General features: G+C 42.1%; 1 protein-coding gene and 1 pseudogene across 2 annotated transcripts in view; one reads left to right on the top strand and one right to left on the bottom strand.

Moving 5' to 3' along the window:
* Nucleotides 1-27,344, bottom strand: part of Eml6 (EMAP like 6) — a 251,333-nt gene that overhangs the window by 31,384 nt on the left and 192,605 nt on the right. For both annotated transcript variants that reach the window (XM_070025631.1, XM_070025632.1), the window contains exons 24-27: nt 27,088-27,176; nt 21,586-21,762; nt 11,896-12,097; nt 11,659-11,785 (exon numbers count right to left, since the gene is read on the bottom strand). In XM_070025631.1, the coding sequence (XP_069881732.1) occupies nt 11,659-11,785; nt 11,896-12,097; nt 21,586-21,762; nt 27,088-27,176 (595 nt within the window). The remainder of the gene's footprint in view (nt 1-11,658; nt 11,786-11,895; nt 12,098-21,585; nt 21,763-27,087; nt 27,177-27,344) is intronic.
* Nucleotides 20,591-21,287, top strand: LOC138829294 (small ribosomal subunit protein mS25 pseudogene; annotated as a pseudogene).

Raw genomic sequence — 27,344 nt, 5'->3', positions numbered from 1 at the left:
ATTATTTTTAAACAGGATTTTCTTTGTTGCCTAGGCCGAGATGTTTCCAGCTTGGCTGGGATGACAGGTATATCACTGTACTTAGCTTCATTCTTTCTTTTTGTTTTTGGTTGGTTGTGGGGCTTGAACTCTGGGCCTGGGTGCTGTCTCTGAGTTCTTCAGCTCAAGGCTAGTGCTCTACCACTTGTGCCACAGCACCACTTCTGGTTTTCTGGTGTTTTATTGGAGATAGGAGTCTCATGGACTTTCCTGCCCAGGCTGGCTTTGAACCATGATTCTCAGATCTCAGCCTCTTGAGTAGCTGGGATTACAGGCATGAGCCACTGGCTCCTGGCCTAGCTTCTTCCTTTATGGTAGAGATGGAAGGGATCTCACAAACTTTTTGTCTGGAATGACCTCAAACCACAATCCTGACGTTAGCCTCCTGAGTAGCTAGGATTACAAGCATGAGTCACTATGCCTTATGCCCAGTTTGTGTGTGCATGTGTGAGTGTGTGCATGGGTGTGTGTGCGCGCACGCGTGTGTGTGTGTGTGTGTGTGTGTGCTGGTACTGGGGCTTGAATTCAGGACCTTGGTACTTTCCCTTAGCTTTTCTGCTCAAGGCTGGTGCTCTACCACTTGAACCACACCTCTACTTCTAGCTTTTTGGTGAATTAGAAATAAGAGTCCCACAGACTTTCATGCTTGAGCTAGCTTTAAACAGTGATAATCAGATTTTAGCATCCAGAATAGCAATGATTACAGGAATGAGCCACTGGTGCCTAGTTTGGTTTTGTTTTTTGTTTGTTTTTTTTGTTTAATTTCCAAGATCGCATAGGTTTAATTCAACTTGTTATAGTGTAGGAGTGTGATTTCCTAGGTATATCAGTCTTTTAAAAATCATTTTCTATTTTTAGCACTTTACTTATAGATTATTTTGCCCTGGCATACTGTTTGTTACAAAAAGTGAACAAACTATTCTGTAATGAATGGCAGTCTTGATTCCTAAAATTATCAGGTACATAGAAGTCACTGCTTTGCTTCAAACCAACACAGAAAATGAAAGGAAAAGCATTTATAAAAATAGCCCTAGGCTGGGAAGGTGGCTCAGTGGTAGAGCACTTGCCTTGCATGCCTGAGGCCCTGGGTTTGATTCCTCAGCACCACATAAGCAAAAAGAAAAAAGCCAGAAATGGCGCTGTGGCTCAGGTGGTAGAGCACTAGCCTTGAGCTGAAGAGCTGAGGGACAGTGCCCAGGCCCAGAGTTCAGGCCCCATGACTGGATTCCCCCTAAATTAACTCTAAATTAACTCTAAATTAACTCTAAAAATAAACTAGTTATTCAGGTTTTTGTGGAGTCTTCTACCTAAACATAGGCATTGAAAATGATTAATCTAATGATTTCAAGATGTAATAGATAATACAATCTCAATTCCTTCCTCCCACTGGAAGAAAACCCAAAAGTCTTGGTATGCTCTACCTGCTCTGAGCAGCTCTGAGTGCAGGACTCTTGCAGAATTAAGGGGTGGAGGAGGAAGGAGAACTCAATCCAGACAAAGGTTCTCAAGAGCAGGATGCAGCTCTCCCCCTCTCCCCCCACTGCTCACTGCCCCCCCCCACTTTCTCCCACGGTGAGAGCTGAGCTGAGCATTTATACAACATGTAAGTCTCTGCCGCTCTCTGCACTAAAAGCCTTGTGAAGGTCAGTCAGTCTTTCCTCACAACTGAAATGGAAATGTAGGATTAAAGGTTGCTGTGTGTTTATTGGGCCAAGCATCAAGACAGGATTTGGCAGTTTTGAGGGTCTCAGTAGCACAAATTCAGCAGTGCTTGCTTAGCAGGATTGTCAGTTCTTAACAACGCTAACAATACAAGCTCACAAAGCAGCTATTGATCCTGGATGACAGAGGGCCTCTGTCAGAGCTGAAGAAAATGCTAGAAGCAGAGGCTGTTTACTGGCTGGTGGACATGACCATGGCCCTGCCTGGAGAGAGTCATTGTCTGCCTTCTTCATGCTCATCACGCCTTGGGCAAGCTTGAAATTCCCACACAGTGACTGATTAAGTAAGCATTTTTTTCCCCCAAATTGGGGGCAGGTTCTCCCAACAGATTTCTATATCCAAACATAGCATAAAAGGTTAGAAGAGAAACTGGGATTGCCTATATATAGTGGTGTGTTTTAACTTGAGGAAATTTGTCTAAATCTTTCTTGTTTTTTTTTTTTATACTGTCACTAGTGAGCACGTTCTTTGTTACATCTAACCTTACTGCCAAAGAAGCTTTGTATACAAAACAGATGTGATGCTGATGGTGACACAAGTTTCTTTTCAGCTTCTTTTATCTGGGATTAAATATATTAAAACTATACAAATATTGGAGAGATAAGATGAAGTTTTAAAAAAATTAACCCCAGAGCATCTCATGGACAGGCGGAGGGTTCTCAGCTGTTGTACCGGCAGTGCCATTTCCTGCAAAGACCAGCACAGGTGCGAATACAATGAAGGGAGATATGGCTGCTGAGAAGGCAAGGGCTTACAAAGCGTTCTGTGGATGGGTTCATTTACTTATCAAGAAAAGTAGCTAGTGGGTCTTGGTAGCTACTGCAGGTGAGAGCTACCTGAGAATTGAGGTTGGCAGCCACCTGGGGCAGAAAACTGTAGAGTGGAGGTGTGGCTCAAGTGGTAGAGCTCCAGCCTTAAATGAAGAAGTCCAGCAAGGGGGCTGGGAGGTTGGCTCACGTGCTTGCCTCGTGTGCATGAGGCCCTGGGTTCGATTCCTCAGCACCACATAAACAAAAAAAAAGCTGGAAGTGGCTCTGTGGCTCAAGAGGTAAAGAGCTAGCCTTGAGCTGAAGAGCTGAGGGACAGCACCCAGGCCCAGAGTTCAGGCCCACAACCGACCAAAAATGAAAAAAAAAGAAGTCAAGCAAGAATATAAGACTCTGAGTTCAAACCCAGCGGAAAGAATGAAAGAAAGGAAGGAAGGAAGGAAGAAAGAGAAAAAGAAGGAGGAGAGAGAGAGAAAGAGAATGAGAGGGGGGAGGGAGAGGGAGAGGAAGGAGGGGAAGGTCATTCAACCTACTCATCCAAGATATTTGTTTGCTACATCCTATAGGCAAGTATCTGTGTTGGGCACGTGGTGGTATAATAACAGGCATAGCACCAACCCCTAGAGTCAAGTCTGGAAACTGGTGATAGCTACTGTCTGTCTGTCTGTCTGTCTGTCTGTCTGTCTGTCTGTCTGTCTGTCTGTCTGTCTATCTATCTATCTATCTATCCATCCATCCATCCATGCCATGTATTAAGGATTCAAGAATTACAGAAGGCTAATAATTTGGGACTGAAACAAAAATCAGAACAAAATCAGATAAAATCAGAGCAAGGTATAAACAATCAGAACAAATAAAACCATAGTAAAAACCACATTAACATTTCTTTATAAACCATGGAATACAGTTTTTTTCATAGAAAGAAAGATTTTAGCTTAGGCTCATAAACCTATCCAACTCAAGAAAAAGTTTAGGGCAATATCCATTTAGCTATAGGCACAGTTTAACAAAATGTTTGGGCAAACTTCAATGTCAGAATACAATTCTAAGGTCATTTGAAGCTGGCACCTGTCACTTCACTGATGGAGGGATTATGAGGTTTAAAAGGCTCAAAATGTGCTCCTCATTTTGGTTTGGTCAAAGTTCTATGGCTTCCTTAGGAACACATGCTATGTAGACTGAGAGTGATTATGCACCAGAAGGTCTAAAGTATTAATGTAAGGGAATACTCACAGATTCCTTCTCTATAATCCATGCTAAGAATAATTCTGGCACTGCATCTCTGAGTGTTCTCTGTGCTGGCAGCTGGGATGGATAGAGAGTGAGCTGTCTTTGTGATGGAAGGCAGTTTGTGACAGTCCACAGAATAGAGATTCTAGTTAGTACAATGCTCCAGTCCTAGGTCCGTGAGGCTCAAACCCTTTTAATCCAAGATGACTATCCAGTATACAAAAGTTGTTGTTGCTAGGAAGTGAAGGAGGTAAAGAGAACTGGCAAAGCTCAGAGAAGACACACTGTAGAAAACAAAACTTATCCTTCAAGATCCTCATTTGCCTGCAGGTCCACAGTGAGGGGTCACTGACCGATGCTGGGATACTGATGGCTGAGATCAGCCAAATGTGGGTGAGTGTTACAAGGGAGGAGGAGTCCTTATTCATGGGGCTGTTGTAGGCCCCACTCATCCACGCATGGGAAGGATTTTCAGCATATATGAGTGATAAAGAAAAGGTGCCTGATCTCTGGACCCCTCCTAAATACCTTATTGTCACAAATTCTCTGCCAGACAAAGACAAAAGCTCTTGAGATGTACACTAGAGGTAAGGGCCTTTCTGTTTCTGGCCATTGTTAGAAATTGTCTAATGGCAGAAGCCAGATGATAATCACAACTTGACCACTGGAAGTGCCAATTACCTACAGGCAGGAATTTTCATGCTAGATTTTGAGTTTCAAAGCCAGCATAGCAGCAAGATCTCAGACTTCCATATATAATCTACATATACCACTGGTAAAGAAGCTAAATCTTGGTTAATGATTAACTTCCTTCATCATTTAGAAAATATTTACTGAATGCCAGAACACTCTTGATTTTAGAGATAAAGAAGTAGATGAAATAGAAATGGTACTTTCACAGAATTTGTGATCAGAAAAGGCATAGCCAGAGGAATGATGAAGGAAGCCATCTTCATCCCCTGCCTTGAGCCTGCTGAGACAGACTCTGTTGAAGTAAAAGTCAGTTTCTCTGACTTTATGGCAGACACACTGAAGTGCGTCAGAAGTGTCTGTCATATTACTCCTTGAGCAGCTAAGGCATGTCACATTTGGATGTGTTTTGGGAGGATTTAGAAGGCAGAATGTTATAGAACTTAAAAAAAAAAAAAACAACTCAGGGGACTGGGAAGGGGGCTCAATGGTAGAGCGCTTGCCTTGCATGCATGAGGCCCTGGGTTCGATTCCTCAGCACCACATAAGCAGAAAAAGCTGGAAATGGTGCTGTGGCTCAAGTGGTAGCAGTGCTCGCCTTGAGCTGAAGAGCAGCGGGACAGCGCCCAGGCCCAGAGTTCAGGCCCCACGACTGACAAAAAACAAAACAAAACGAAAAAAAAAACAACTCAGGAAAATAGTAAAGAAAGCCTCTTGGGCTTGAAAAAATGCTCCTAAGCCTATTTCTGTGTCTCACCAGGAACAATGTGAAACTCATTAGAAACAGGGGGAGCCACACAATGCCAAAGGAAATGCTTATGAGCTGCTGCTTCATGGAATCCTATCACTTTCGAAAGTCTCAAAATTAAAGAAAATTTACAATCTCTAACTTATGTACAACTACTTACATCGCTGTCCAGATATGAAGACTAAAAGTGTACTGGTGTCAAATCTTTGCAAGAAGGTAGCCAGCTACTTTCAAGGTAAATATTGGATTCTTTTTTTTTGCGGGGGGTGGGGGCGGTCAGTCGTGGAGCCTGAACTCTAGGCCTGGGCACTGCCCTTCAATTCTTCAGCTCAAGGCTAGTGCTCTACCACTTGAGCCACAGCACCACTTTCAGCTTTTTCTGTTTATGTGGTGCTGAGGAATCGAACCCAGGGCCTCATGCATGCAAGGCAAGCACTCTACCACTAAGCCACCTTGCCAAATATTGGATCTTCAAATATAAGAGGAACTCCAAGGGGAGCTGCATTTTGCTTTGACTCTCATTGAGTCTACGTTTCTTTTGAAATTCATAGATTATCCAGAACTATGTAGCCAAGGGAATAGAAAGATGTCAAAGGCTCACATTTTGGAAAGATAATACTTACTAGTAGTAACAAAGTTGATATCAAACTGTCATTAAATGTCATTTTCCTTTAAAACAAAAGCCTTCCATGGAGGCTATCTTGAAGTTAAAAAAAAATCTGTCTATCTGTCTGCCTGCCTGCCTGCCTGTCGGCCTGCCTGTCTGTCTGTCTCTCTTTCTCTCGGATACTGGGCCTTGAACTCTGGGCCTGAGTGCTTTCCCTTTTTTTACTCAAGGCTAATGCTCTACCTATCAGTGGAGCTACAGTTCCACTTCCAGCTTTTTGGTGGTTAACTGGAGATAGGAGTTTCACAGACTTCCCTGCCTGGGCTATCTTTGAACTGTGAGCCTCAGCTCTCAGCTTCCTGATAGCTAGGGTTACAGGTATGAGCCTCTGGTACTCTATATTTTTCTTTTTCTTCCTACTTTAAACCTGTTATACTTAATATAAATCCTTGTTAAAACTTTTTTTATGATGTTATTTGGAGGACAGAAATTTTTTAAAAATGATTTTTCAAATTGTATTACAGATGTAGGGATGCAAATAACATTTAACTAGTATGCAAATTTTTAACGATAAAGTATATAAAAATATTGTTTCTAGCTGGGTGTTGGTGGCTCATGCCTATAATCCTAGCTACTCAGGAGGCTGAGATCTGAGGGTCATGGTTCAAAGCCAGCCCAGGCAGAAAAGTCCCTGGGAGACTCTTACTCTCCAATTAATCACTCAAAACCTGGAAGTGGTGTTTTGGCACAAGTGGTACAGCACTAGCCTTGAGCACAAAGAGGCTCAGGGACAGCACCCAGGCCCTGGATTCAAGCCCCACAACCAACAAAAACCAAACATTTATTGTTTCTTTTCTCCCTCTTCTTTTAATTTTAGGTCTGGGCATAGGACTTAAACTTGGTATCTGATACATTTGCTCAACTGAGCCATGCCTCCAACTCCTATGGGTTGATTCTCTCTCTCTCTCTCTCTCTCTCTCTCTCTCTCTCTCTCTCTCTCTCTCTCTCTCTCTCTCTCTCTCTCTCCCATTGTTTCCCAAAGGTTCTTTTTAGAAAATAAGATGAAGCCTGGAGCTGGTGGCTCACGCCTGTAATCCTAGCTACTCAGGAGGCTGAGATCTGAGGATCACTGTTCAAAGCCCAGGCAGGAAAGTCTGTGAGATTCTTATCTGCAATAAACCGCCAGAAAAACAGAAGTGGCGCTGTGGCTTAAGTGGTAGAGGTAGCCTTGAGCTGAAGAGCTGATGGACAGCATCCAGGCCCAGAGTCAAGCCCCATGACTGACAAAAAAAAAAAAAAAAAAAGAAAAGAAGATGATTATGTAATGTTACTTGCCCAAATAAGACATCTGAACAAATTTGACTAAATATATTTGATAAATTGGTGAATAAAGTAGTATCATAATTTCTATAAGCACTCAATCAATAAGTAAAGTACATTAAACCAGTTCCAAGACAATAAAATTTATATTTTTAAAATAGCCTTTCTATTTCATTATTTCAAGGGACAAATGACCTTTTCAGATTGAGATAAAGCTGGAGAGGCTGGCCACAAGCCCCAGGTCTTTCTGAGGAAAGAAAAGAACATGCCTTAGGTCAGTGCAGGATTTTGATGTGAAGTCACGTGGCTTCAAAGGTTAGTGTTTATACCTTAAATTGCTTGAAGAAAATTATACCACCACCACCACCACCTCCCCTCCCCCCCCTCCCCCCCCCCCCCCCCCGGCCAGCATCCTTTTTTTTAGAAAGAACTTCCTGACATTTCTGGTATCTATTATGTAATTTGTCTGCAGATGGATGAAATAAGTATGATCTGGGAGAAGATGGAAAAGCAGGAGATTCGGTCAAAAGTGGAGGGCAAGGGACATGTTGGTTTGGAGTTGGGAACCTGGGAGGCAGAGGTTTGGAAGGTTTGGAAAGGATGTTCTTGAGCAGAATTAGAACTGAGTCAGCCATGGATGAAGGAAGCAGTGTGTGGCAGCCCCAGAAAATCCAGATGTGGAGTGAAAATCATGGATTCCCTAATTGGAAAAGATTTCAGGACTTTCCTCAGGCATACGCCACACACAGCAACTGAATGGCAGGTTCACTCGAGGTTGGGGACTGGCTGACTGAGCCTAAGTCAAGGAAGCCAGGCAGCAGCAATGCGGTGGCAGAGGAGAACCATGCAAACTGCAGACCTGAGAGGTAGAGGCCACTATTCTGAGGAACTATAGTGGTTTTCTCACTTCTCAAAAGATTGGAACTGAAGAGTATACTGACTTCCGAAGAATAAGAATTTATAGTATGTTTGAAATTGCACAAGAAAGCATGCTCTGAAGTCACAAGACTATTTTTAAACCAATAATTAAGAGCTGAATTAAGAGATGAAACATGACTATATTGATCTCATGCCTGTAATCCTAGAGACTCAGGAGGCTGAGATCTGAGAATCACGGTTCAAAGCCAGCCTGGGCAGGAAAGTCCGTGAGACTCTTATCTCCAATTCACCACCAGAAAACCGAAAGTGGCGGTGTGGCTCAAGTGGTAGAGCACTTGCCTTGAGCTAAAGAGCTCAGGGACAGTGCCTAGGCCCAGAGTTCAAGACCCATGACTGACAAAAACAAACAAACAAACAAAAACCCCAAACCCAAAACTGATGTAATGCATAGCTTATGAAAGTAGGAAAATTAAGGGGCGGAGCTGGGTTGGGAGGGATGGGAAAGAATGATGAAAGGGGTGACATTGATCAAGATACATTGTGCTTCTAAACTGATATGTTGAGTGGTAACTCGTTTGTACAGCTACTTAAAGAAAATGAAGATATAATTTTTAAAAATGACTGATGTATAATGTGTAGCTGTCTTCCAGACATTTTCTTGGTTTGACAGGGGTTGCACTCATCTGGCTTTTTCTAACTACTTTTGGAAAGTGGAAAAAGATTTAAATGACAGAGAACTGCCTAACCTATCTCTAAAAGGCAAAATATAGGACCCCGAACAGAGGAGCATTCCAAGTACACATCTCCATTGGTCCTTGCGTGCTCAGCTCTTAGACCCATTGGTGTTTGGGAAAGGCACCCAGGTAACTGCAGGCATTATACACTGAGGGTTGATAAAGCAGGTCCTGAATCAGCAGGCCTAAGTCAGAGGGAAGTGGCTCAGGAGCTGCTGATTGGAGTTCCAAAGAGTTCCAAGGAAACCTAGGCACTGTTGGGCTTCATACTCCCAATGTGTGAGGCACCTACAGCAATTTTCCCAAGCGGTTGGAGTCCATGAGCCCATTTTCTACACATGAAGCCTGAGATGTACAGTAGGGTTCACCTATGAATCCTACTCACTTGCCTTTTGCCCTTAGGGCTCAGTCTTTCCCCATGTGTATCTTGCCCTCTGCTTCTCACAAATCCCATAACTGCCCTGCCTTGCCTGGCTTCTTTCTGTGTCATAGTTCAGGAGCTTCCTATCTACTTGCAGATCCCTGCAAGTATTGGCCAGTATGGGGAGAGACAGATTGTTCTTGGTTCTGATTATGTTTTTCCTCTACAGAGACTGCTAAGGCAAACCTCACCTACAGCTCTGGGTTGGCTTCCCTGTCTGGTGTGGGCACATTCTGCTCCCAGCATGCTGTGTGGCTGGCACTGTCTCTCTGATTATAGCGCCTTCTGCAAACTGATGCCATCAAGTTTAAGTTATCAAGGAAGCTGCTCTCTATAGAGAAAGCTTGGGTATTTCTCTGGACCTTATACTTATCTTAAAATGGTTTTCTTCACTCTGAGTTTTCTTCTGTGTATTATAGGGTAAATTATTTTTAAAAAGTGCCACAAAAGTACCAAAATGCTTATACCTATACCATAAAATCATGGAATATTCTTTTCCTTTTGCTAAATGGGGTTGATTTAGCTGGGTGCCAGTGGCTCACACTTGTAATCCTAGCTACTCAGGGGGCTGAGATCTGAGGATTGCAGTTTAAAGCCAGCCCAGGCAGGAAAGCCTCCAACTAACTAACCACTAAAAAGACTAGAAGTGAAGTTCTGGCTCAAGTGGTAGAGTGCTAGCCTTGAGCATAAAAGCTCAGGGACAATTCCCAGGCCTTGAAGTCAAGCCCTAGGACTGGTGTGTGTGCACGCACGTGCATGTCGCACGCACGCACACAAAGTTGACTCAGTGTGTCCTACTGTATGACAATTTTGAAATCTAGCATGGTGAAGAAAATAAGATAGCTCCAAATTTTTATTTTATTTAAAAATTTTGAATTTCAAAATGGAAAATTCTTAAGACTGTCTATCCTCTAGGATGAAAACTGTAACATTTTATGGAATTGTAAAAAGAAACAATAAGGCAAGAAGGGTTTTTGATGAGCAATGGATTAAGTCTGAAATCAGCTGTAGTATTTAGGAATTAGGGCTTTGGTTAGATGACTGTATTTACTAACTGGTCTAAATCCCAGCATAATATAACACTACATTTTGTAGAAATCACTAGGCATAATCTTGGAAGAGTAGCCAAGCCAATGCCTTTCATAATAGAATGTGAAAGTGGAAAGGGTAGACCATTTATTTTGCAAAGGAATGCTTAATTTGGGCCAAATGTTGTTTGATAGAGTGGATTAGTTTAGTAGGAGGCCTATTCAAGTACTTCTACACATATGGTTCTTTTTTTCTTAATGCTTAGAATTAAATCCTTTAACATATTGCCAGAAAAATTAATTATATAAAACACTGCAAAAAAAACCCTACTTCTTTTAATCCAAAAATGCTGACCCTTCACTGTAATACCTCCTGACGATGCAAGGGAAGGGCTAGGGCTTCTCTGAATCACAGCCTATCTTCCCAGAAGCAGGCCCACTGCCGGCCAAACTCAGCATCTTTCTCTGAGCTGAAGCCCAAGGCAGTGAAGTCACATTGTATATCTTTGTATCTAAATACACACCTAGGGTAAGTACTGATAGGTCATATTTATGAAGTAGTTATTACTAGACACAAAGCCCTACAAGAGCAAGCAGCAACTTCAATCCTACATTATACATCACAACACCAATGGTGAATACTGAGCCTACCACAATGTGAAGAGCTCTCAGAGAATTCCTTATACATCTTTGATATCCCTGAAATTCTCCTTAGGTGTTAGTTTTTACTTAGTATTTCCCCCTTAAGTAAGAACATGGTAAATTATGTAACCATGAGCGCTGCTTTTTAGAAATTCTAAAATCTTTCCCAATTTATCTTTGTTGAAGTTTGTGTGTAGGCCAGGCTGGGCACAGTCTCATGATCTTCTTGCTTACACCTCCCCAGTTGCTGGGATGATAGGCTGTGCTATCATGTCTGGCTCAAATATTTCTCAGCAGTACTTAAAAGAACATATCAAATGGCATAATATAAGACTAGGAATCCTCTTTTTGCATTCAAGGCAACAAAACCAAATGGATCAGGCCTGGAATCACCAAACCCCCTCTCTCTACTGAACAAATGTGGGCAAGTAGACACTGGAAGAAAAAGAATCCCAAATAACAGAGCATACCTAAATCTTCCACAAATCCACAAATACCCTTCTAACACTTCAGAAACCCTCCCTCCTATACTGTTAGTGAGCAACACTCTGATAGCCATCACAGCCCCTGGACTTCCAGCTAAGACAAATGTAGTCCAACCAAGTTTCCTAGCTCCATAGCCAACTTCTTGGTATAAAAATCTCAGCCACCCCTGGCTGTGTCACAAAGGCAATCAGGCGATGTTCTTTAGCTTAAGTTTGTGTATAGGTTAAGATTCTGGTGGAAAAGAGTTGTTTCAGTATCAACTTTGAGGGCAAGGAAAACACATTCTGGTTCACATAAGTTTCTTGTCAAGTAAGGCAAATGCAAGCAAACCTAGCAACACCATACCTTTCCTCCACGGATACTTCTTTCAGCTGCTGGTGTGGTTTGGTGCCTTCCATCTCCCTGATGCTCACGGCATAGATCTTGGTAGTGTAGTCAATGGCCTTTTCTCTAGCAACGTCGCTGTCATAGCCTCAAGCAACAGAAGGAGATTGGGGAGCCAGTTGGTTTGCAATGGCTTGGGAAGGGACAATGGAGGAAGGTGCAGTCAGTGAGAGAGGCATGTGGCGGGTGGGAACTCACCTCCGTCCTCCTCAGCATCTGTGTCTGACTCCTCACTGTCTACCAGCTTGCTCTCCTGGGTCCCCACAAACTCCCTGGTCCAAATCATCAAGGCTGTGTCTGCACCGCCCACCGTGAGTAGCACAGAGTCATTGTGCAGCCATCTAACATTGGTGACATGTGCACTGTGCCCCACGTACTTCTTGAATCTTGCATGCTGTCCCTGTAAACAAAGCCAGAAATGGGAAGTTACCCCAGCCTGTGAGTCTTTATCCTTCTCTCTGGGCTAATTCATCCATATTTCTTTCCTTCCCTCTATGCTTCCCTTCCTTCCTTCCTTCCTTCCTTCCTTCCTTCCTTCCTTCCTTCCTTCCTTCCTTCCTTCCTTTCCTTCCTTCCTTTTCTTCCTCTTTCTATATTTCTTTCTCTTACTCTCTTTTTCTCTCACTTTCTTTCTCTCTCTCTGTCCTTGTTTCTCTCTGTTTCTGTCTCCCTTTTGCTGCCATTTCTGGGGCTTGAACTCAAGATCCTCACATTTATTCAGCTTACTTACACATGACTGGCACTCTACCAATTGAGCCATGCCTTCAACCCATGGTCCACGTATGTTCTAGGGTGGTTTCTACTCTACGTAATGAAGTGCCTTATTTAACAGCAGTGATCTTCTTATCTGTCATTGGACTATATATTTCAGGATGACAGATCTCAATCTCTTGTCTTAAGACAGTATCTGGCAACCAATTAAGGAAACATTTCTGAGCTTGTTTGTTTCTCTCAAATATCAAATGTGGCATCTCCACAGGTCTTTAGTGTGAATTTCTAAAGGAGAGTTTGGCTGACATTTGAGATAAAAAATGTCTTTGTAGCCATCCCCACAGTGGCTTTGGTCCCATAGCCCAGCAATAACAGAAGAGCAAGGCCCTTGAGTAGGGTTTAAAGCAAACACAGCAGCAGTTTCTGCTTTACATCCTGGAAACCATTTCTAATGCCAGAAAGACTCAAAAAATTTGGCTTAAAGACAAATCAACCTCCTTCTCAAACACACACACCCAACTAAATAACACCGAGTTTCTGAGTAAGCAGGTGCCTGGGCTCCTCCATGTCTATCCCCAGAGGGTGAGAGGTGAGGGAAAATGTGGTTGGTGGCTCTCTCCAGGACTTACAAGTGGCAGAAGCCAGAGTTGGCACCAGAAAGATCTTCCACTTTGGGCTCATGAGACACAGTCTGGCAAAAACAGGTCTAGCAAGAGCCATGGAGGGGTAGAGTTTTTCCACCCTGTCAGCGGCTCCCAGGGAATACCTTATGCAATGTGGGAAGCCACATGAACTCTCTGAGGTCATGAGACGGCCACCAGTGTCCCAGTTTGGATTGGTATACTGGAAAACCTGAAACCAGCACAGACACACGGCAGGAAACAGGTGCAGGGACATCCGTGACTTTGAAATACTCTTGGTGAGGATCTCTTTGTATCTGGCTGGCTCCGACCTGCCAACTCAGTGGAACTGTCCCCTCCGTAGCAGCAGTGGAGAAAGACTGGCCATGAAAACAGGCAAACACATTTCTAGGAAGCCACTGGAGCCACTAGTTTGTTTGCCAATAGACAGAACAAAGTAAGAATCTGCAAGGGACTCTTCTGTGTGATCATGTGAGAAGCATGGCACGGTACAACATAGCGGCCATGGCCACATGCCTGTTGGTCCGCCTGTTAACCTGCAGCGTATCACTGCAAGTTAGTTTCTTTTTTCTTTCTCTTTTTCCTTTTTTTTTTTTTTTTTTTTTTTGGTGCTGGTCCTGGGGCTTGAACTTGGGGCCTGGGCACTGTCCCAGAGATCTTGTGCTCAAAGGTAGTGCTCTATCAGTTGAGCTCAGTTTCCAGCTTTTTGATGGTTATTTGGAGATAAGACTCTCTCAGCATTTGCCTGCCTGGGCTGGCTTCAACCATGATCCTCAGATCTCAACCTCCTGAGTAGCTAGGATTACAGGTGTGAGCCACCAGCAACCGGCTTATAAGTTAGTTTCTTTAGAGGAAAAGAAAGGAAAAGCGCCCAAGAGATACTTCTTTGTATGTTTACTAGTAACAAAGTGGAAGGAAGAATTTAAAACAAAAACACTCGGGGGAAAACAGATGCTAATGTGGTCAGTTGGGTTGCAGAGAGAAAGAAATACAGAGAAGAGAGGAGAAACACACACACACACACACACACACACACACACACACACACACACACACACGCGCACACACACACACACACACACACACACACACACACACACACACACACAAATTTCTTGGGCCCCTGAAGCTATTTAATAAAGGTCAACACCTTCCTGCAAGGGTAACTCTCAGAACAGGAAACAAGATCAATAAAACAATAAAAGGAAGCCACAGTTACTAGAAAGTTCCAGAAAACCAGCTATGTCTCAAGAGGAGGCAGCTGGTGTGGATGCTGCTCCCCCTCAGCCTGGGACCTGCCACAGTCAGTCCGGTCAGTCCGGTGAGCTGTTCTTTGGGGCTGTCATGCCAACCTCTGTATTTCTGGAATCACCGCTTTTCCACAAGTCTTCTGTTTCACCAAGTCATGAAAGAATGGGTGATAAGAGCCAGAAGACTCTGGAATGTCTCCAGAGCACTGGTGGTTAATCTCTATTAGGTAAGAAATTCCTAAGAATCTGATGACTGCTATGCACCCTTTCCACAAATCACAGCACTTCACATACAGTTGCTTTGTGCAAAACATTTTTTTTAATATTCAACGAGGTAACTTAAGGGCAGAGGGATTTACAAATGTAAGTAGCATAATAGTCTTTTAGCTTCTCTGTTCAGTGAAAGGCCATAGGTTTACAAGGGAAGGGAAGCTACAAGAAGCAATTGGCTAACTAGATGGTGCTGAGAACTGAATGCTTTCTGGATCATTGTTTAAAGTACTGAGAAAATGGCTGCACTCTGGTAAGAGTCAGAGTCTGGCTGGTGGAGGCTGGGGACAAGGTGACTGTCAAGGCCAATGATCACATGAACAGGTTTTAAACTACAAAACTGAGCACTAAGAAGGGTGCATATTTACTATAGAAAGAAAAATGCTTGGAAGAAGTGCCTGTTAACCCTAGGGAAAAGAGAATGGGAAAAGGGGTCAAGAAGATCTAGGAGTCAAGCACCTGTGGTGCGGGTCTGTAATCCTAGCTACTCAGAAGGCTGAGATCTGAGGATCACGGTTCAAAGCCAGCCAGGCAGGAAAGTCCATGAGACTCTTATCTCCAATAAACCACTCAGAAACCCGGAAGTGGTGCTGTGGCTCAAGTGGTTGAGCGCTCACCTTGAACTGAAGAGCTGAGGGACAGTGCCCAGGCCCAGAGTTCAAGTCCCATGACTGATAATAAAAATAAATAAATAAAGACCTAGGATCTTGGCAATTAACAAATGGAGTTTGGCGTTTGGAACAGACAGATGTGTGATGATAATAGGAGATCTCTGGTATCACCAGAGATGACCTGGAAGTCAGTGCTAGAACATGGTAACGGCAATGTAGGAGTCCGCCTAGGTTGTATATGCCTAGCTGAGTAGTTCAAACAACAGAAGACTTTCTCACAGTGTGGAGGCTGATTCAGTCCCTGGGTTTTCTTCCTGGTCTGTGGATTAGCATTTACTATCTGTGTACTCACAGGACTTTTCCTCCCTGTGTGCACACACGTGTTAGCAGAGAGAGCGCAGTGTGGTGTCTGTTTTTGTGATACAGATCTCACTATGGGGTACAGGCTGGTCTTGAATTTGTAGTCCTCTTGCTTCAGAGGTGAGGATTAAGGGTAGTGGGGAGACAAATGGGGAGAGGAATAGTGGGCAAATACAGTCATCCATGTACATATGTGAAAATGGAATCAGGAAACAGGAGGGGATGGGCTAGATGTGACGGCGAGGAAGAATGATAGAAGGGAAGACACTGATCAAGATGCATTGTACACGTAAGTGGGCATGCTAAGTTGACTCTAAATAATCATACTCATCTGAGGACCCCTTGTGGTTTGGGCCTTAAGTTGCCCAAAGTCTTCCTGGTGGCTAATTCGCTGAATTCTCACTGGATTGAGTATTACCTGGGTTGCTAATCATTACATAATGTTTGAGTGGGGAATATAACTCAGCTCTAACAACTTTGCCATTTTTTTTTTTTTGTCGGTTATGGGGCCTGAACTCTGGGCCTGGGAGCTGTTCTTCAGTTCAAGGATAGCGCTCTACCACTTATTCCACAGTGCCACTTCCAGCTTTTTTCTGCTTATGTGGTGCTGAGAACCCAGGGCCTCATGCGTGCGAGGTAAGCGGTCTACTACTGAGCCACCTTCCTAGCCCCAACTTTGCCAATTTAAAACCCTGTGAAATAGTTATTCGTCTTTCTCAAGATCGGTTTTCCTATTAAGGATCTTTCATAGTTCCTAAAATGTGAATTTTAGAATAATTTTTCCATTTCAATGAAAAATGTCATTGGAATTTTGATAGGACTACCATTATTTCATGTAGTATAGAAAGTTTTAATAATATTAATCCATCCAATTTATGAACATGGGATAATTTATTGTATATCTTATATCTACTTATTTTTGTCATCTTCAATTTCTTCATTCATGCCTTTTTATTGCCAGCATATATATCTTTCATCTCCTTAATTAAATTTATTCTTTCATGTTTTTTATAACAGTCTTGGGTCTTGAACTCAGGGCCTGGGAGTTATCTCTGAGCTTAGAATAGTGCTCTACCATTTGTGCTACAGCTCCCCTTTGGCTTTTTGGTGGTTAGCTGGAGATAAGAGTCTCTCAGACTTTCCTGCCCAGGCTAGCTTCAAACGGCAATCCTCAAATCTCAGCCTCCTGAGTAGCTAGGATTACAGGCATCAGCCACTAGTGCCTGGCTAACTAAATAATTTTATTGCTTTTGGTGCTATCATGAATTATTCTCATTTTTGGGTAGTATGTTATTAGTGCATAGAAATAAAACAGATGTTTATATGTTAATTTCATATCCTGAAATTTTACTAAATATTTCTAATAGCTTTTTGCTGGAGTTTCTAGGATTTCTATATGTAAGAGCATATCTACAAACAGAGACAACTTTACTTCTTCTTTTCTGACTTAGATGCCTTTTCTTTTTCTTGCCTATTTGCTCTGGCTGGGACTTCCAGAATTTATATTAAACAGAAGTGGTGAAAATAGGCATACTTATCTTGTTTTTGATCTTAAAGGGAAAGCTTTAGCTTTTCACCTTGGATATTATGTTAGCTCTGAGCTGGTTACTTATAGCTATTATTATATTCATGTACATTTCTTCTATATCTAATTTGTTAACTTTTAAAAATCATAAAATGGAGGTAAATTTGAGAAATGCCCTTTTCATACATGTTGAGATAATTGTATGTTTTGTATCCTTTATTCTGTTAATATGGCAATATCATACTTACTGATTTACATATAATGAAACATTCTTGTATCTAGGGATTTCACTTGTTGAGGATTTTCGTACCTATGTTCATCAAAGCTATTGATCTGTAAATGTCTTTTCTTATAGTATCTTCATCTACCTTCAATACGAGTATAATGCTGGCCTCATAAAATTACTTCAGAAATATTCCTTAATCTTCTTTTTTTTTTTTTAGGTGTGAGAAGTTTGGTGTTAATTTTTTCAAAATGTGTGACAGAATTCTCTTATGAAGCCATTTTTTTCCCCTCAGTTTTTCTAGGAAGATTTTAATTAATGATGAAATCTGCTTACTTATTACTCGTCCATTCAGATTTTCTACTTTTTCATCATTTGCTCTCGGTAGTTTGTATGTTTCCAGGAATTTATCACTTTCTTCTGGGTTATCAATTTGTTGGCATAACTATCATGGTATAATTGCTCATGATAAGACTATTAACTATCCTTGTGTTGCTGTTGCATTGTGTAGTATCTCCTTTTATGTATAATTTCCCTCATTTCTAATGGTTAATCTAGCTGAAGATTTGTCAATTATATCTTTTAAAAACACTACTTCTTAGTTCCATTTCTCTCTTCTGTTCTCTTTACAGTATCTATTTGACTGATTTATCCTGTAATCCTTATTATTTCTTATACTTACCGTGGTCTTTTTGTTGCTAGAACTCAGGACCTCATGCTCTTGCTTTGGCTTTTGGCACAAGGCTGTAATTCTACTATTTGGCCCACAATCTACTTCTGGCTTTTTGCTGGCTTAATGGAGATAAGAAGCTCATGGATTTTTCTGCCTGGGTTGGTTTTGAACTTCGATCCTCAGATCTCAGCCTCCTGAGTAGCTAGTATTGCAGGCGTGAGCTCTCCAGCTAATGGTCTTAATCTTCTTTTGTTTTATAGTTCCTGAAGTATAAAACTGAGGTTTTTTTTCTTAATCCTCCAATTTACTTTGAATTGTGCATTTGTAGGAATTTACTATTCTATTTTATCTGAATGTCTAAAAAGTTTTATGATGATATGTGAGAAGAAATCTTATAGAAGAGCTTAATGAATAAAATACAAAACAGACTGACATTTACGTAAGCATGGGTAGCACCTTAAAGCTCCTTTCCCTATCCCTGAAACATCTCCATGGAACTCTATTAGTCTGAGGAACATAACAGCTTCAAATGTCTGCTGCGGATGTCCCACCCACCTGTTCAGGCTGGGGAGGTAGATGATGAATTTCTAGTACAGAGCAAGATACCATAGTATCACAGAGGTTTCAGCTACTAAGGTACCTGCCAAACCTTTAGTCTTCTACAATCAAGGCATCTTTACTTTCTTATCTTCATGTAATTAGGTGCATTTTCTTTTTTCTTATCAAGGAGAATGGTTAGTTAAAACCCAATACTGATAAAGTAAAAATGTCTGATAAGTGAAAGGGAAGTAATGAATCATTGGCAAAGGTCACCAGGTGGCAATGAAATTTAGGACACACAGTGAAAGCAACAATGCACATAATAAAACATGTACCATAGAGCAATACTCAGACTGGGAGCTGGTGGCTCACACCTGTAATCCTAGATACTCAGGGGGCTGAGATCTGAGGATCATGGTTCAAAGCCAGCCCCAGCAGGAAGGTCCCTAGACTCTTATCTCCAATAAACCACTAGAAAACGGGAAGTGGTACTGTGGCTCAAGCGGTAGAGCACTCGCCTTGAGCTGAAGAGTACAGGGACAGAGCCCAAGCCCAGAGTGCAAGCCCCATGACCAACAGAAAAAAAAAAAAAACCAAAAACTAAAAAACAAACCCAAAACAAAAACATAATACTCATAACAATGATGTGACGAAGCATTAACAAACGAAGAAGAAAAGCCTCCAGTGCAAGGGGATTCAGAGGGAACTTGTGTTTTCAGGTTTTAAATGTACAAGTAATAGATGGAGAAGCAAATTACCATGAATGAATATGAAACTAGTGGAGCTGATGCAATCCATGGGAAATTCTAGGATGAAGCTTGTTTGATAAGTGCTTTAAAAATCAGTGATTACCAAACAGGAAAATGAGTTCATGGTGAACTAATCTCCCCTTTTTAATGGGTGATTTATTTAAAAGAAGATTAGGGTTAGCAAACACACAATAAAACTAGATTTTAGCAAGATATTTAGCAACTATTTTATTTATCTTGTTGGTCTAGGTTGCATGATTATACAGTCAGACAGATTTTAAATACCTGTTACTAATGGAAGAATTGTAACTAAACATGTGTATTCACAAATGGAATATCTGATTTTTTTTTTTTTGGGGTCCGGTCGTAGGGCCTGAACTCTGGGCCTGGGCGCTGTCCCTCAGCTCTTTAGCTCAAGGCTAGCGCTCAATCACTTGAGCCACAGTGCCACTTCCGGCTTTTTTCTTTTTGTTTATGTGGTGCTGAGGAATTGAACCCAGGGCCTCATGCATGCAAGGCAAGTGCTCTACCACAGAGCCACCTTCCCAGCCCTGGAATATCTGATTGAATGTGGGATCCTGGTGCTACTACTTGGTGGTTCCATTTCTGTTTTCTTTTTCTTTCTACAATTTAGAACTCATGATTGTGAAAGGAAAAGATGGCATGATGCTGGAGAAGAGATTAAATATTCTGAAAAGGTATTTAAAAGAAGCGTAGAATAATGAAGTTAAACAAGATAAAACTTTCCGGTAGAGATATAAAGTTGTACACTCAGATTGGAGAAGATCAAAAGTGTACGCACAGGATGGATGATAACTTAATTTGTTTGAGAATGAAATCTGTGGCTTGACTATGATTTCAATCAATTGATACACTTTAGTTTTACTTAATGCAAATATAAAATCAAAACCAAGAAGTTAACAGTCCTCCTGTGCTGTGAGCTGGCCAGACTGATGGGTGGGCCAGGACTGAATTCAGTTCTGGATGAGACAGTTAAAGAAGGAATTGATAAAAATGGGTGTGGCATAAGAAAAGGGTAGATAGAAACTAGATATGGCTGAAGGAACTGGTGGCACTCAGGCTAGAGGAAGAGATTAAGGAGAATCATGCTAACCTTCCTCCATACAAAAGGATGGAATGATGGTTAAAAGGCAGAACTTTGGCTAAAGAAAAAGGAATTCATTTCAGCATAGAGAAAAATGCCTTAACATCGGAGGTATTAAGAACAGAATTTAGCTGCTTTTCAAAGTAGTAAGTTCCTCTTCCTTGAAATTACGCTGGTAGCGCGAGGGCCGGGGCTGGTGTGAGGTCCGTGGCCGCAGGCCACCCCCGCCACCACCATGCCCATGAAGGGCCGCTTCCCCATCCACCGCACCCTGCAGTACTTGGGCCAGGGAAGCGAGGTGTTCAAGAAGGCAGTGAAGGTCATGACGGTGAACTACAACACGCAGGGGGAGCTGAGCGAGGGCGCCAGAAAATTTGTGTTTTTCAACATCCCTCAGATCCAGTGTAAGAACCCCTGGGTGCAGAACATGATGCTTAAGAACATGACACCCACGCCCTTCCTGCGGTTCTATCTAGATTCCGGGGAGCAGGTCCTGGTAGACATGGAGACCAAGAATAATAAGGAGATCATGTAGCACATCAGGAAGATCCTGGGGAAGAGCAAGGAAACGCTCAGGCAAGAAGAGCTGGAGAAGCAGCAGCGATCTCATCCGGCCAACTTGCCCCCCCCCCCCCAATACTGCCCACGGAAGTGCATGTGCCAAGTGGAAGGGCAGGTGCCTTGCCCCAGCCTGGTACCCTTGCCCAAGGAGATGACAGGGAAGTACAAAGCTTCATTGAGAGCCAATGCCCAGGATTAAAACCCCAAACTGCCAATGGGCTGGGACAGTGCATCTGCCCAGTGCGGAGGTAGAGTTGGTTACTGTGGCCCTGAAGATGCTGGCAGGCCCTTGCAGAGGCCCCTCCAGTAAAGGATACGGGAGAGAGAGGTGTGGCCATCAATAAAAGGCTTCTCTTCCCAGAAAAAAAAAATTACGCTGGTATTAGTCAGAAAGGCTGGAGTCAGACACGTCTGAGATATCGGTAAAATGACTCACAATGTGCATTTCGTGGGATACTGGGTTTGATGACCAATAAGGGCTCTTCTAGGAGGATGTCCTGGGAATGTCATTCAAATTAGTCATTCAAACATCACAGCAGGTTGGTTTTTATTTAGCATAAGGGACACTGGAAATAACGTGACTGTCTTCAAGATTTAAAAATCTACTTAGCTCCAACAGATTCTGAATTAATAAGATGCAAAAAATATATAATAAACATGAAATATTACCTTGACAGGATATGAAAAAAGCTTAACAAAACCAAAGTCATCTCCAGTGGCTAAGAGGGAGCAGTCTTTGGTGAGGCTGGCCGCGTTGACGTCGGTCACATCGCTGTGTGCTGGCCAGATGCCCTCACAGGTGGGCCCCAGGACACAGGTCCACGTGTCCCACTCGAGTTTCTCAATCTGCAACAGAAGGAAAAGAACATTGTAGCTTCGTACAGCCTAGTTTCTCTCTATGGTATTTCAGAAAAACAAGTCATGGCTGAGTAGTTGTAAATGATGACTTGGCAACATCAGGAGTCTGTGTTGTGTGCCGAGGTGTACACACCCTAAGTAGCACACTCAAAACCAACTCTACAGTCAAATATCCACAGGCATATTTTGGAATTGTAGAAATCTGACAACAGTAAAGCTTTTAAAGTTTTTAACTAGACTCTTAGCATTGTATAAGCCATAAACTGTATCAGGGTTTCTCAATCCCCAGTACTGATACCCTAGGCCAGATAGCTGTTGTAGGCAGACAGCATAGCAGGATGTGCAGCAGCACCCTCAGCCTTCACCCATTGGATGCCAGAGCCACACCCTTGTCCACAGACATCACTATAAGGGCTTAGACCATAACTGCTGCTGGTTGAGAAATTCTGAGAAGTTTTTCTGGCTGAGCAGTACTGAACCTAGTTGATCAATGAGGCAATCATTTTCAAAGTGCTTTGAAAACTTACAAGGTACTAAGATATAATTTTTCTTTAATGATAGCTTCCTTGGAGGAAAATATAATCAGATCTGCAGTTAGCTTATTATCCTATGTAATGTAGAGAGATTATTTTTAAAATGTGAAGAAGGGAAGGGTGAGAATGTTGAAAGGGGTGACACTGATCAAGATGCAATGTATTGGGTTGGGAAGGTGGCTCAGTGGTAGAGCGCTTGCCTCGCATGCATGAGGCCCTGGGTTCAATTCCTCAGCACCACATAAGCAGAAAAAGCTGAAAGTGGTGGTGTGGCGTAAGTGGTAGAGTGCTAGCCTTGAACTGAAGAGCTGAGGGACAGCACCCAGGCCCAGAGTTCAGGCCCCATGACTGGCAAAAAGATGCAATGTATTCATAAACTGCTTTGTTAAAGCAAGGCCTTTGTACAACTTCTTTTTTATTTTATTTTTAAAGATTTTTTAATTATCTTTAAGTAGCTGTACCAAGAAGTTCCCATTCTACAAAACAGTATGAGTACAAAGTGTCTGACAACATTGTCACCATCTCTCTTTTTTTTTTTTTTTTTTTTTGTCAGTGGTGGGGCTTGAACTCTGGGCCTGGGCGCTGTCCCTCAGCTCTTCAGCTCAAGGCGAGCGCTCTATCACTTGAGCTACAGCACCACTTCTGGTTTTCTGGTGGTTTATTGGAGATAGGAGTCTCATGGTCTCTCCTGCCCGGGCTGGCTTTGAACCGCAATCCTCAGATCTCAGCCTCCTGCGTAGCTAGGATTACAGGCGTGAGCCACCAGCGCCCAGCTGTCACCATCTCTCTTAACCCATCCCGTCTCACTTTTTTCTTTAATTGAGATTAGGTGATTACATAAATTTCACAGTATTTTGGAATAGCGATACTTAGAGTCACAAACACATTTTAACTTTCACACATTGTCATTATCATGGTCTATACAGTTTGTGAATTCTATGAGCTTTGACATTACAAGTTATTTTTTCCACATCAGGTGATGTTTACATTACTTTCCTTTTGCTTAGTGTGGGCTGTTCCCACTTACTCTGTTCCTCCTCCTGGTTTCCCTCTGTTGCGTGCATATATCTACCATATAGGGTCCAGAACATGGAGTCATTTAGCAATGATATGACAAAATGGGTGGCTGTTTGTTTCTTGAGTCCTGTTACTTTGCCATATCTTGTATTTTGGCTTTAGCATCCACATACCAGGGAGACCATGTGCCATTTGTCTCTTTGTTCTTGGCTTACTTTGCTCAAAATAATCTGTTCTGGTTCCATCCATTTCCCTGCAAATATTATTATTTTGTCCTTTCTAATGGCGGCATAATATTCCATTGTATATATCCACTCATCAGTAGTGGGGCATCTGGGTAGTTTCCAAATCTTAGCTATTGTGAGCAGTGCTGCAATATACCTGGAGGTGCATGTGTCTTTGGATACTGGTTCCTGTTGCTCAGAGTAGATGCTTAGGAGTAGTATGACTGGGTCATAGGGGAGGTCTATATTTAGCTTTCTGAGGTATCTCCAGACTGCTTTCCAAAGTGGTTCTATTAGTATCATTCCCACCAGCAGTGTGATAGTATTCCTCTTTCTCTGCATCCCCTCCAGCATTTGTCATTCGCTGACTTTAGGATGTGAACCATTCTGACAGGGGTAAGGTGGTATCTCAGGGTTGTTTTTATTTGCATTTCTTTTACAGCCAGAGATGATGAACATTTCCTCATGTGTTTCTGTGCCATTTTTATCTCTTCTTCTGAGAAGTCTCTCCTTAGTTCCCTTACCCATTTCATGATTGGTTTGTTAGATTTGTGAGGGGTTAATTTCTTGAGTTCCCTGTATATAATGGATATTAGACCCGTGTCTGATATATTGCTGGTAAATATTTTTTCCCGATTAGTTGGTTGTCTTTTTAGTTTGGTAGCTATTTCTTTGTCTGTGCAGAAACTTTTTATTTTAAGGTAGTCCCATGTGTTGAGTCTCTCCAATTTGTTGTGACCCAGGGCCTCTGTTCAGGAAGTTCCTGCCTGTGCCTATAAGTTCAAGTGTCTCTCCTATTCTGTCCTGCAGTAGTTTCAGACATTCAGGTTTGATGTGAAGGTCTTTAATCCATTTTGAGTTGGTGTTAGTGCATGGTGATAGGCTAGGGTCCACTTTTCCTTTGTACAACTTCTTAAGGACAATAAAAAAATATGAAAAAAGGGGCTGGGAAAGTAGTTCAGTGGTAGAGTGCTTGCCTTGCATGCATGAGGCCCTGGGTTTGATTCCCCAGCACCACATAAGCAAAAAGAAAAAAATATGAAAAAAATGGGAAGAGCTATTTACATTGTGTTGCCAAGAGCATATATTTTATTTTTAAAAACTGTGTGTCTGAAATTCATAGCTAGAAGATATGCAATTTGTATAGATTATATTCTGAGAAAATTGTGCTAATTCTTTTTTTCTTTCTTCTAACAATAACAGCAGCCCTATATATGTATTAGGCTTCCCTAGCAATTTTATTTCATTTACTTTTTGTTTTTATTATTATTACCTTTAAGCAGTTGTACAAAGGGATTTTAATTCATTCATTTATTCTCTGTGTGTGTGTGTGTGTGTGTGTGTGTGTGTGTGTGTGTGTGTGCAAGTGCCCCGTCCCTTAGCTTTTTCATGGAAGGATGGTGTTTTATCACCTGAACCACAATTCCACTTCTGGCTCTTTAGTAGTTAATTGGAGATAAGAGTCTCATGGATTTTTCTGGCCAGATTGCCTTCAATACTCAGATCTCAGCCTCCTGAACTGCTAGGATTACAGATGTAAGCTGCTATTGCTACCTCATTTACTTTTATTTGAGATCAGCAAAGCATTTTAAAGAATTGTCTGCAAAGAATATTTTAAAAAAGAATCACTAGAGAATTGTATCTAAGATTAAAGCCCAGACTTGTCATTTGGCTTGGAACTGCTCTGCACTTTACTATTGCAGCTGGCCCCAGCACTGCTGATTCCCAGTGCTCCTTACTGTTTAGAAGAGAAATTATAGGATAAGGATGCAGCTACAATTTTGTATCACCATATGTCAGGTGCTGTACTATGCCTACTTTGTAATCACTCAAATTTGCCCTTATTTAATAAACTGTTTCTTTTGAAGATACGTAGATTTGGAATGACTGGTGGCTAGTTCAGTGAATTAAGGTCTTAGGCAGAGTCCCAGAGTGAAGTGACTCATGGTGGCCCCTCTTGCAATAACTTCCATTTCTGGAGGCAGAAATGGAGTCCTCCAACCTCCCATCATATCCTGCACCAACCTTCACAGAGAGAGGAGCAGACACCTTACTTATCCCTGGTAATTCTGGAAACAGGCTTTTCAGTGTTTGACTCTCTCAAGCTCCAGGTTCCATTTCTGATAGCCTCCCTGTCCATCTCCAACCCTCCAGTGATGCTAGCCTCCAGTGATGATGGGCAGGAGAGTGAGCACTGTTGCTCACTCTGAAGATGCCTCATCAGAACACCCTTGGGCAGATGAGGACCTGTGCTTACCAAAGGAAGCAAATGTGCAAACTTGTTTGAAACTACAGAAATTGCACTCAAAATGGGATATTAAGAATGACCCCTGTGGGCTTGGGAACGTGGCTGAGTGGTAGAGTGCTTGCCTTGCATGCCTGAGGCCCTGGGTTCGATTCCTCAGCACCATATAAGCAAAAAGAAAAAAGCCGGAAGTGACACTGTGGCTCAAGTGGTAGAGCGCTAGCCTTGAGCTGAAGAGCTGAGGGACAGTGCCCAGGCCCAGAGTTCAGGCCCCACGACCAGACACCGCCCCTTTCCCCCAAAAGAATGACCCTTGTAACTTGTAAAACTCAAAGGGTCAGACCTTCTTGTTAAGAATTCTGAAACTCAAATGGAAACAGAGTACTCCAGGGTCTTTTGTTCCTTTGCATCTTGAGTAAGACAAATTTGTAACTATGTCACACACTCATTTAGCCTTTGTTAACAGTGCCAGGCACCCTAAGGCCTCTGTTCTAATCCACAGAAAACCCAGCTTCCAGGAAGGCATTAGTTTGTGGATTTAAATTTTCATATAGGTTTCAGTCCAACAATTAAAGATTACTTATGCAGCTAAGGATACAAGGAAAAGAAGACAACAGTCTGGTCTCCCCTGGAATTGTCAGACTGTGTTTAGTTTTCATTTTGGAGAGTACTTTCTCCGCTGGCACCGGTGGCTCACACTTGTAATTTTAGCTCTTCAGGAGGATGAGATCTGAGAATCGTCATTTGCAGCCAGTCCATAAAACTCTTTTTTTTTTTTTTTTTTTGTCGGTCATGGGGCTTGAACCCTGGGCCTGAGTGCCGTCCCTCAGCTCTTCAGCTCAAGACTAGCACTCTACCACTTGAGCTACAGCACCACTTCTGGTTTTCTGGTTGTTTATTGGAGATAAGAGTTTCACGGACTTTCTTGCCCGGACTGGCTTTGAACTGTGTTCCTCAGATCTCAGCCTTCTGAGGAGTTAGGATTATAGGCATGAGCCCCTGGCGCCCAGCTTCATATACAAAGTAAAATGTAGCATCTAAAATATTAGCTTCTTCATAGTCTTCAGGCTAGAGAAATTAAGTAGAAAGTCAGCTATACTTTTCTATGTCCAGAGAAATCCATGTCCTCAGAAATTAGGAAAATAGATCAAGCAGTGATTCAGATTTAATAAATGATCAAGCCTAAAAGCAAACTATAAGTGATCTGCATTAATAACTAAGATAGATGATTTATTAAAGTACATACTTTAACCTTTGCATAACAGTTTTTAAAAGCTTTGTATCTGACTGTTACCTCTGATGGTCTTATAATATGTCTTTTGCCTCTCGGAGCTTCAAAAAATAGTTGTTCTTTGGCACCTGAATTAACTTGTAATAATTTTCCTGTTAGGATACAAAGAAGGTGAAGACAATTAAAACTGTACATTATCTCTTTATTATAACATAAGAATAACTGTTACTACTTCTATTCATTTAAATCACATGACTTTGATTTGCTTCATTTGAATCACAGTCTCATAACTTGAATAATATATGCTAAATTACTTAGAA

Source organism: Dipodomys merriami, unplaced genomic scaffold (assembly GCF_024711535.1).
Source record: "Dipodomys merriami isolate MVZ:Mamm:240054 unplaced genomic scaffold, mDipMer1.0.p SCAF_17, whole genome shotgun sequence".
NCBI classification, from domain to species: domain Eukaryota; kingdom Metazoa; phylum Chordata; class Mammalia; order Rodentia; family Heteromyidae; genus Dipodomys; species Dipodomys merriami.
Note: the sequence above shows the minus strand (reverse complement) of the source record. Positions and strands in the feature narration are given on the sequence as shown.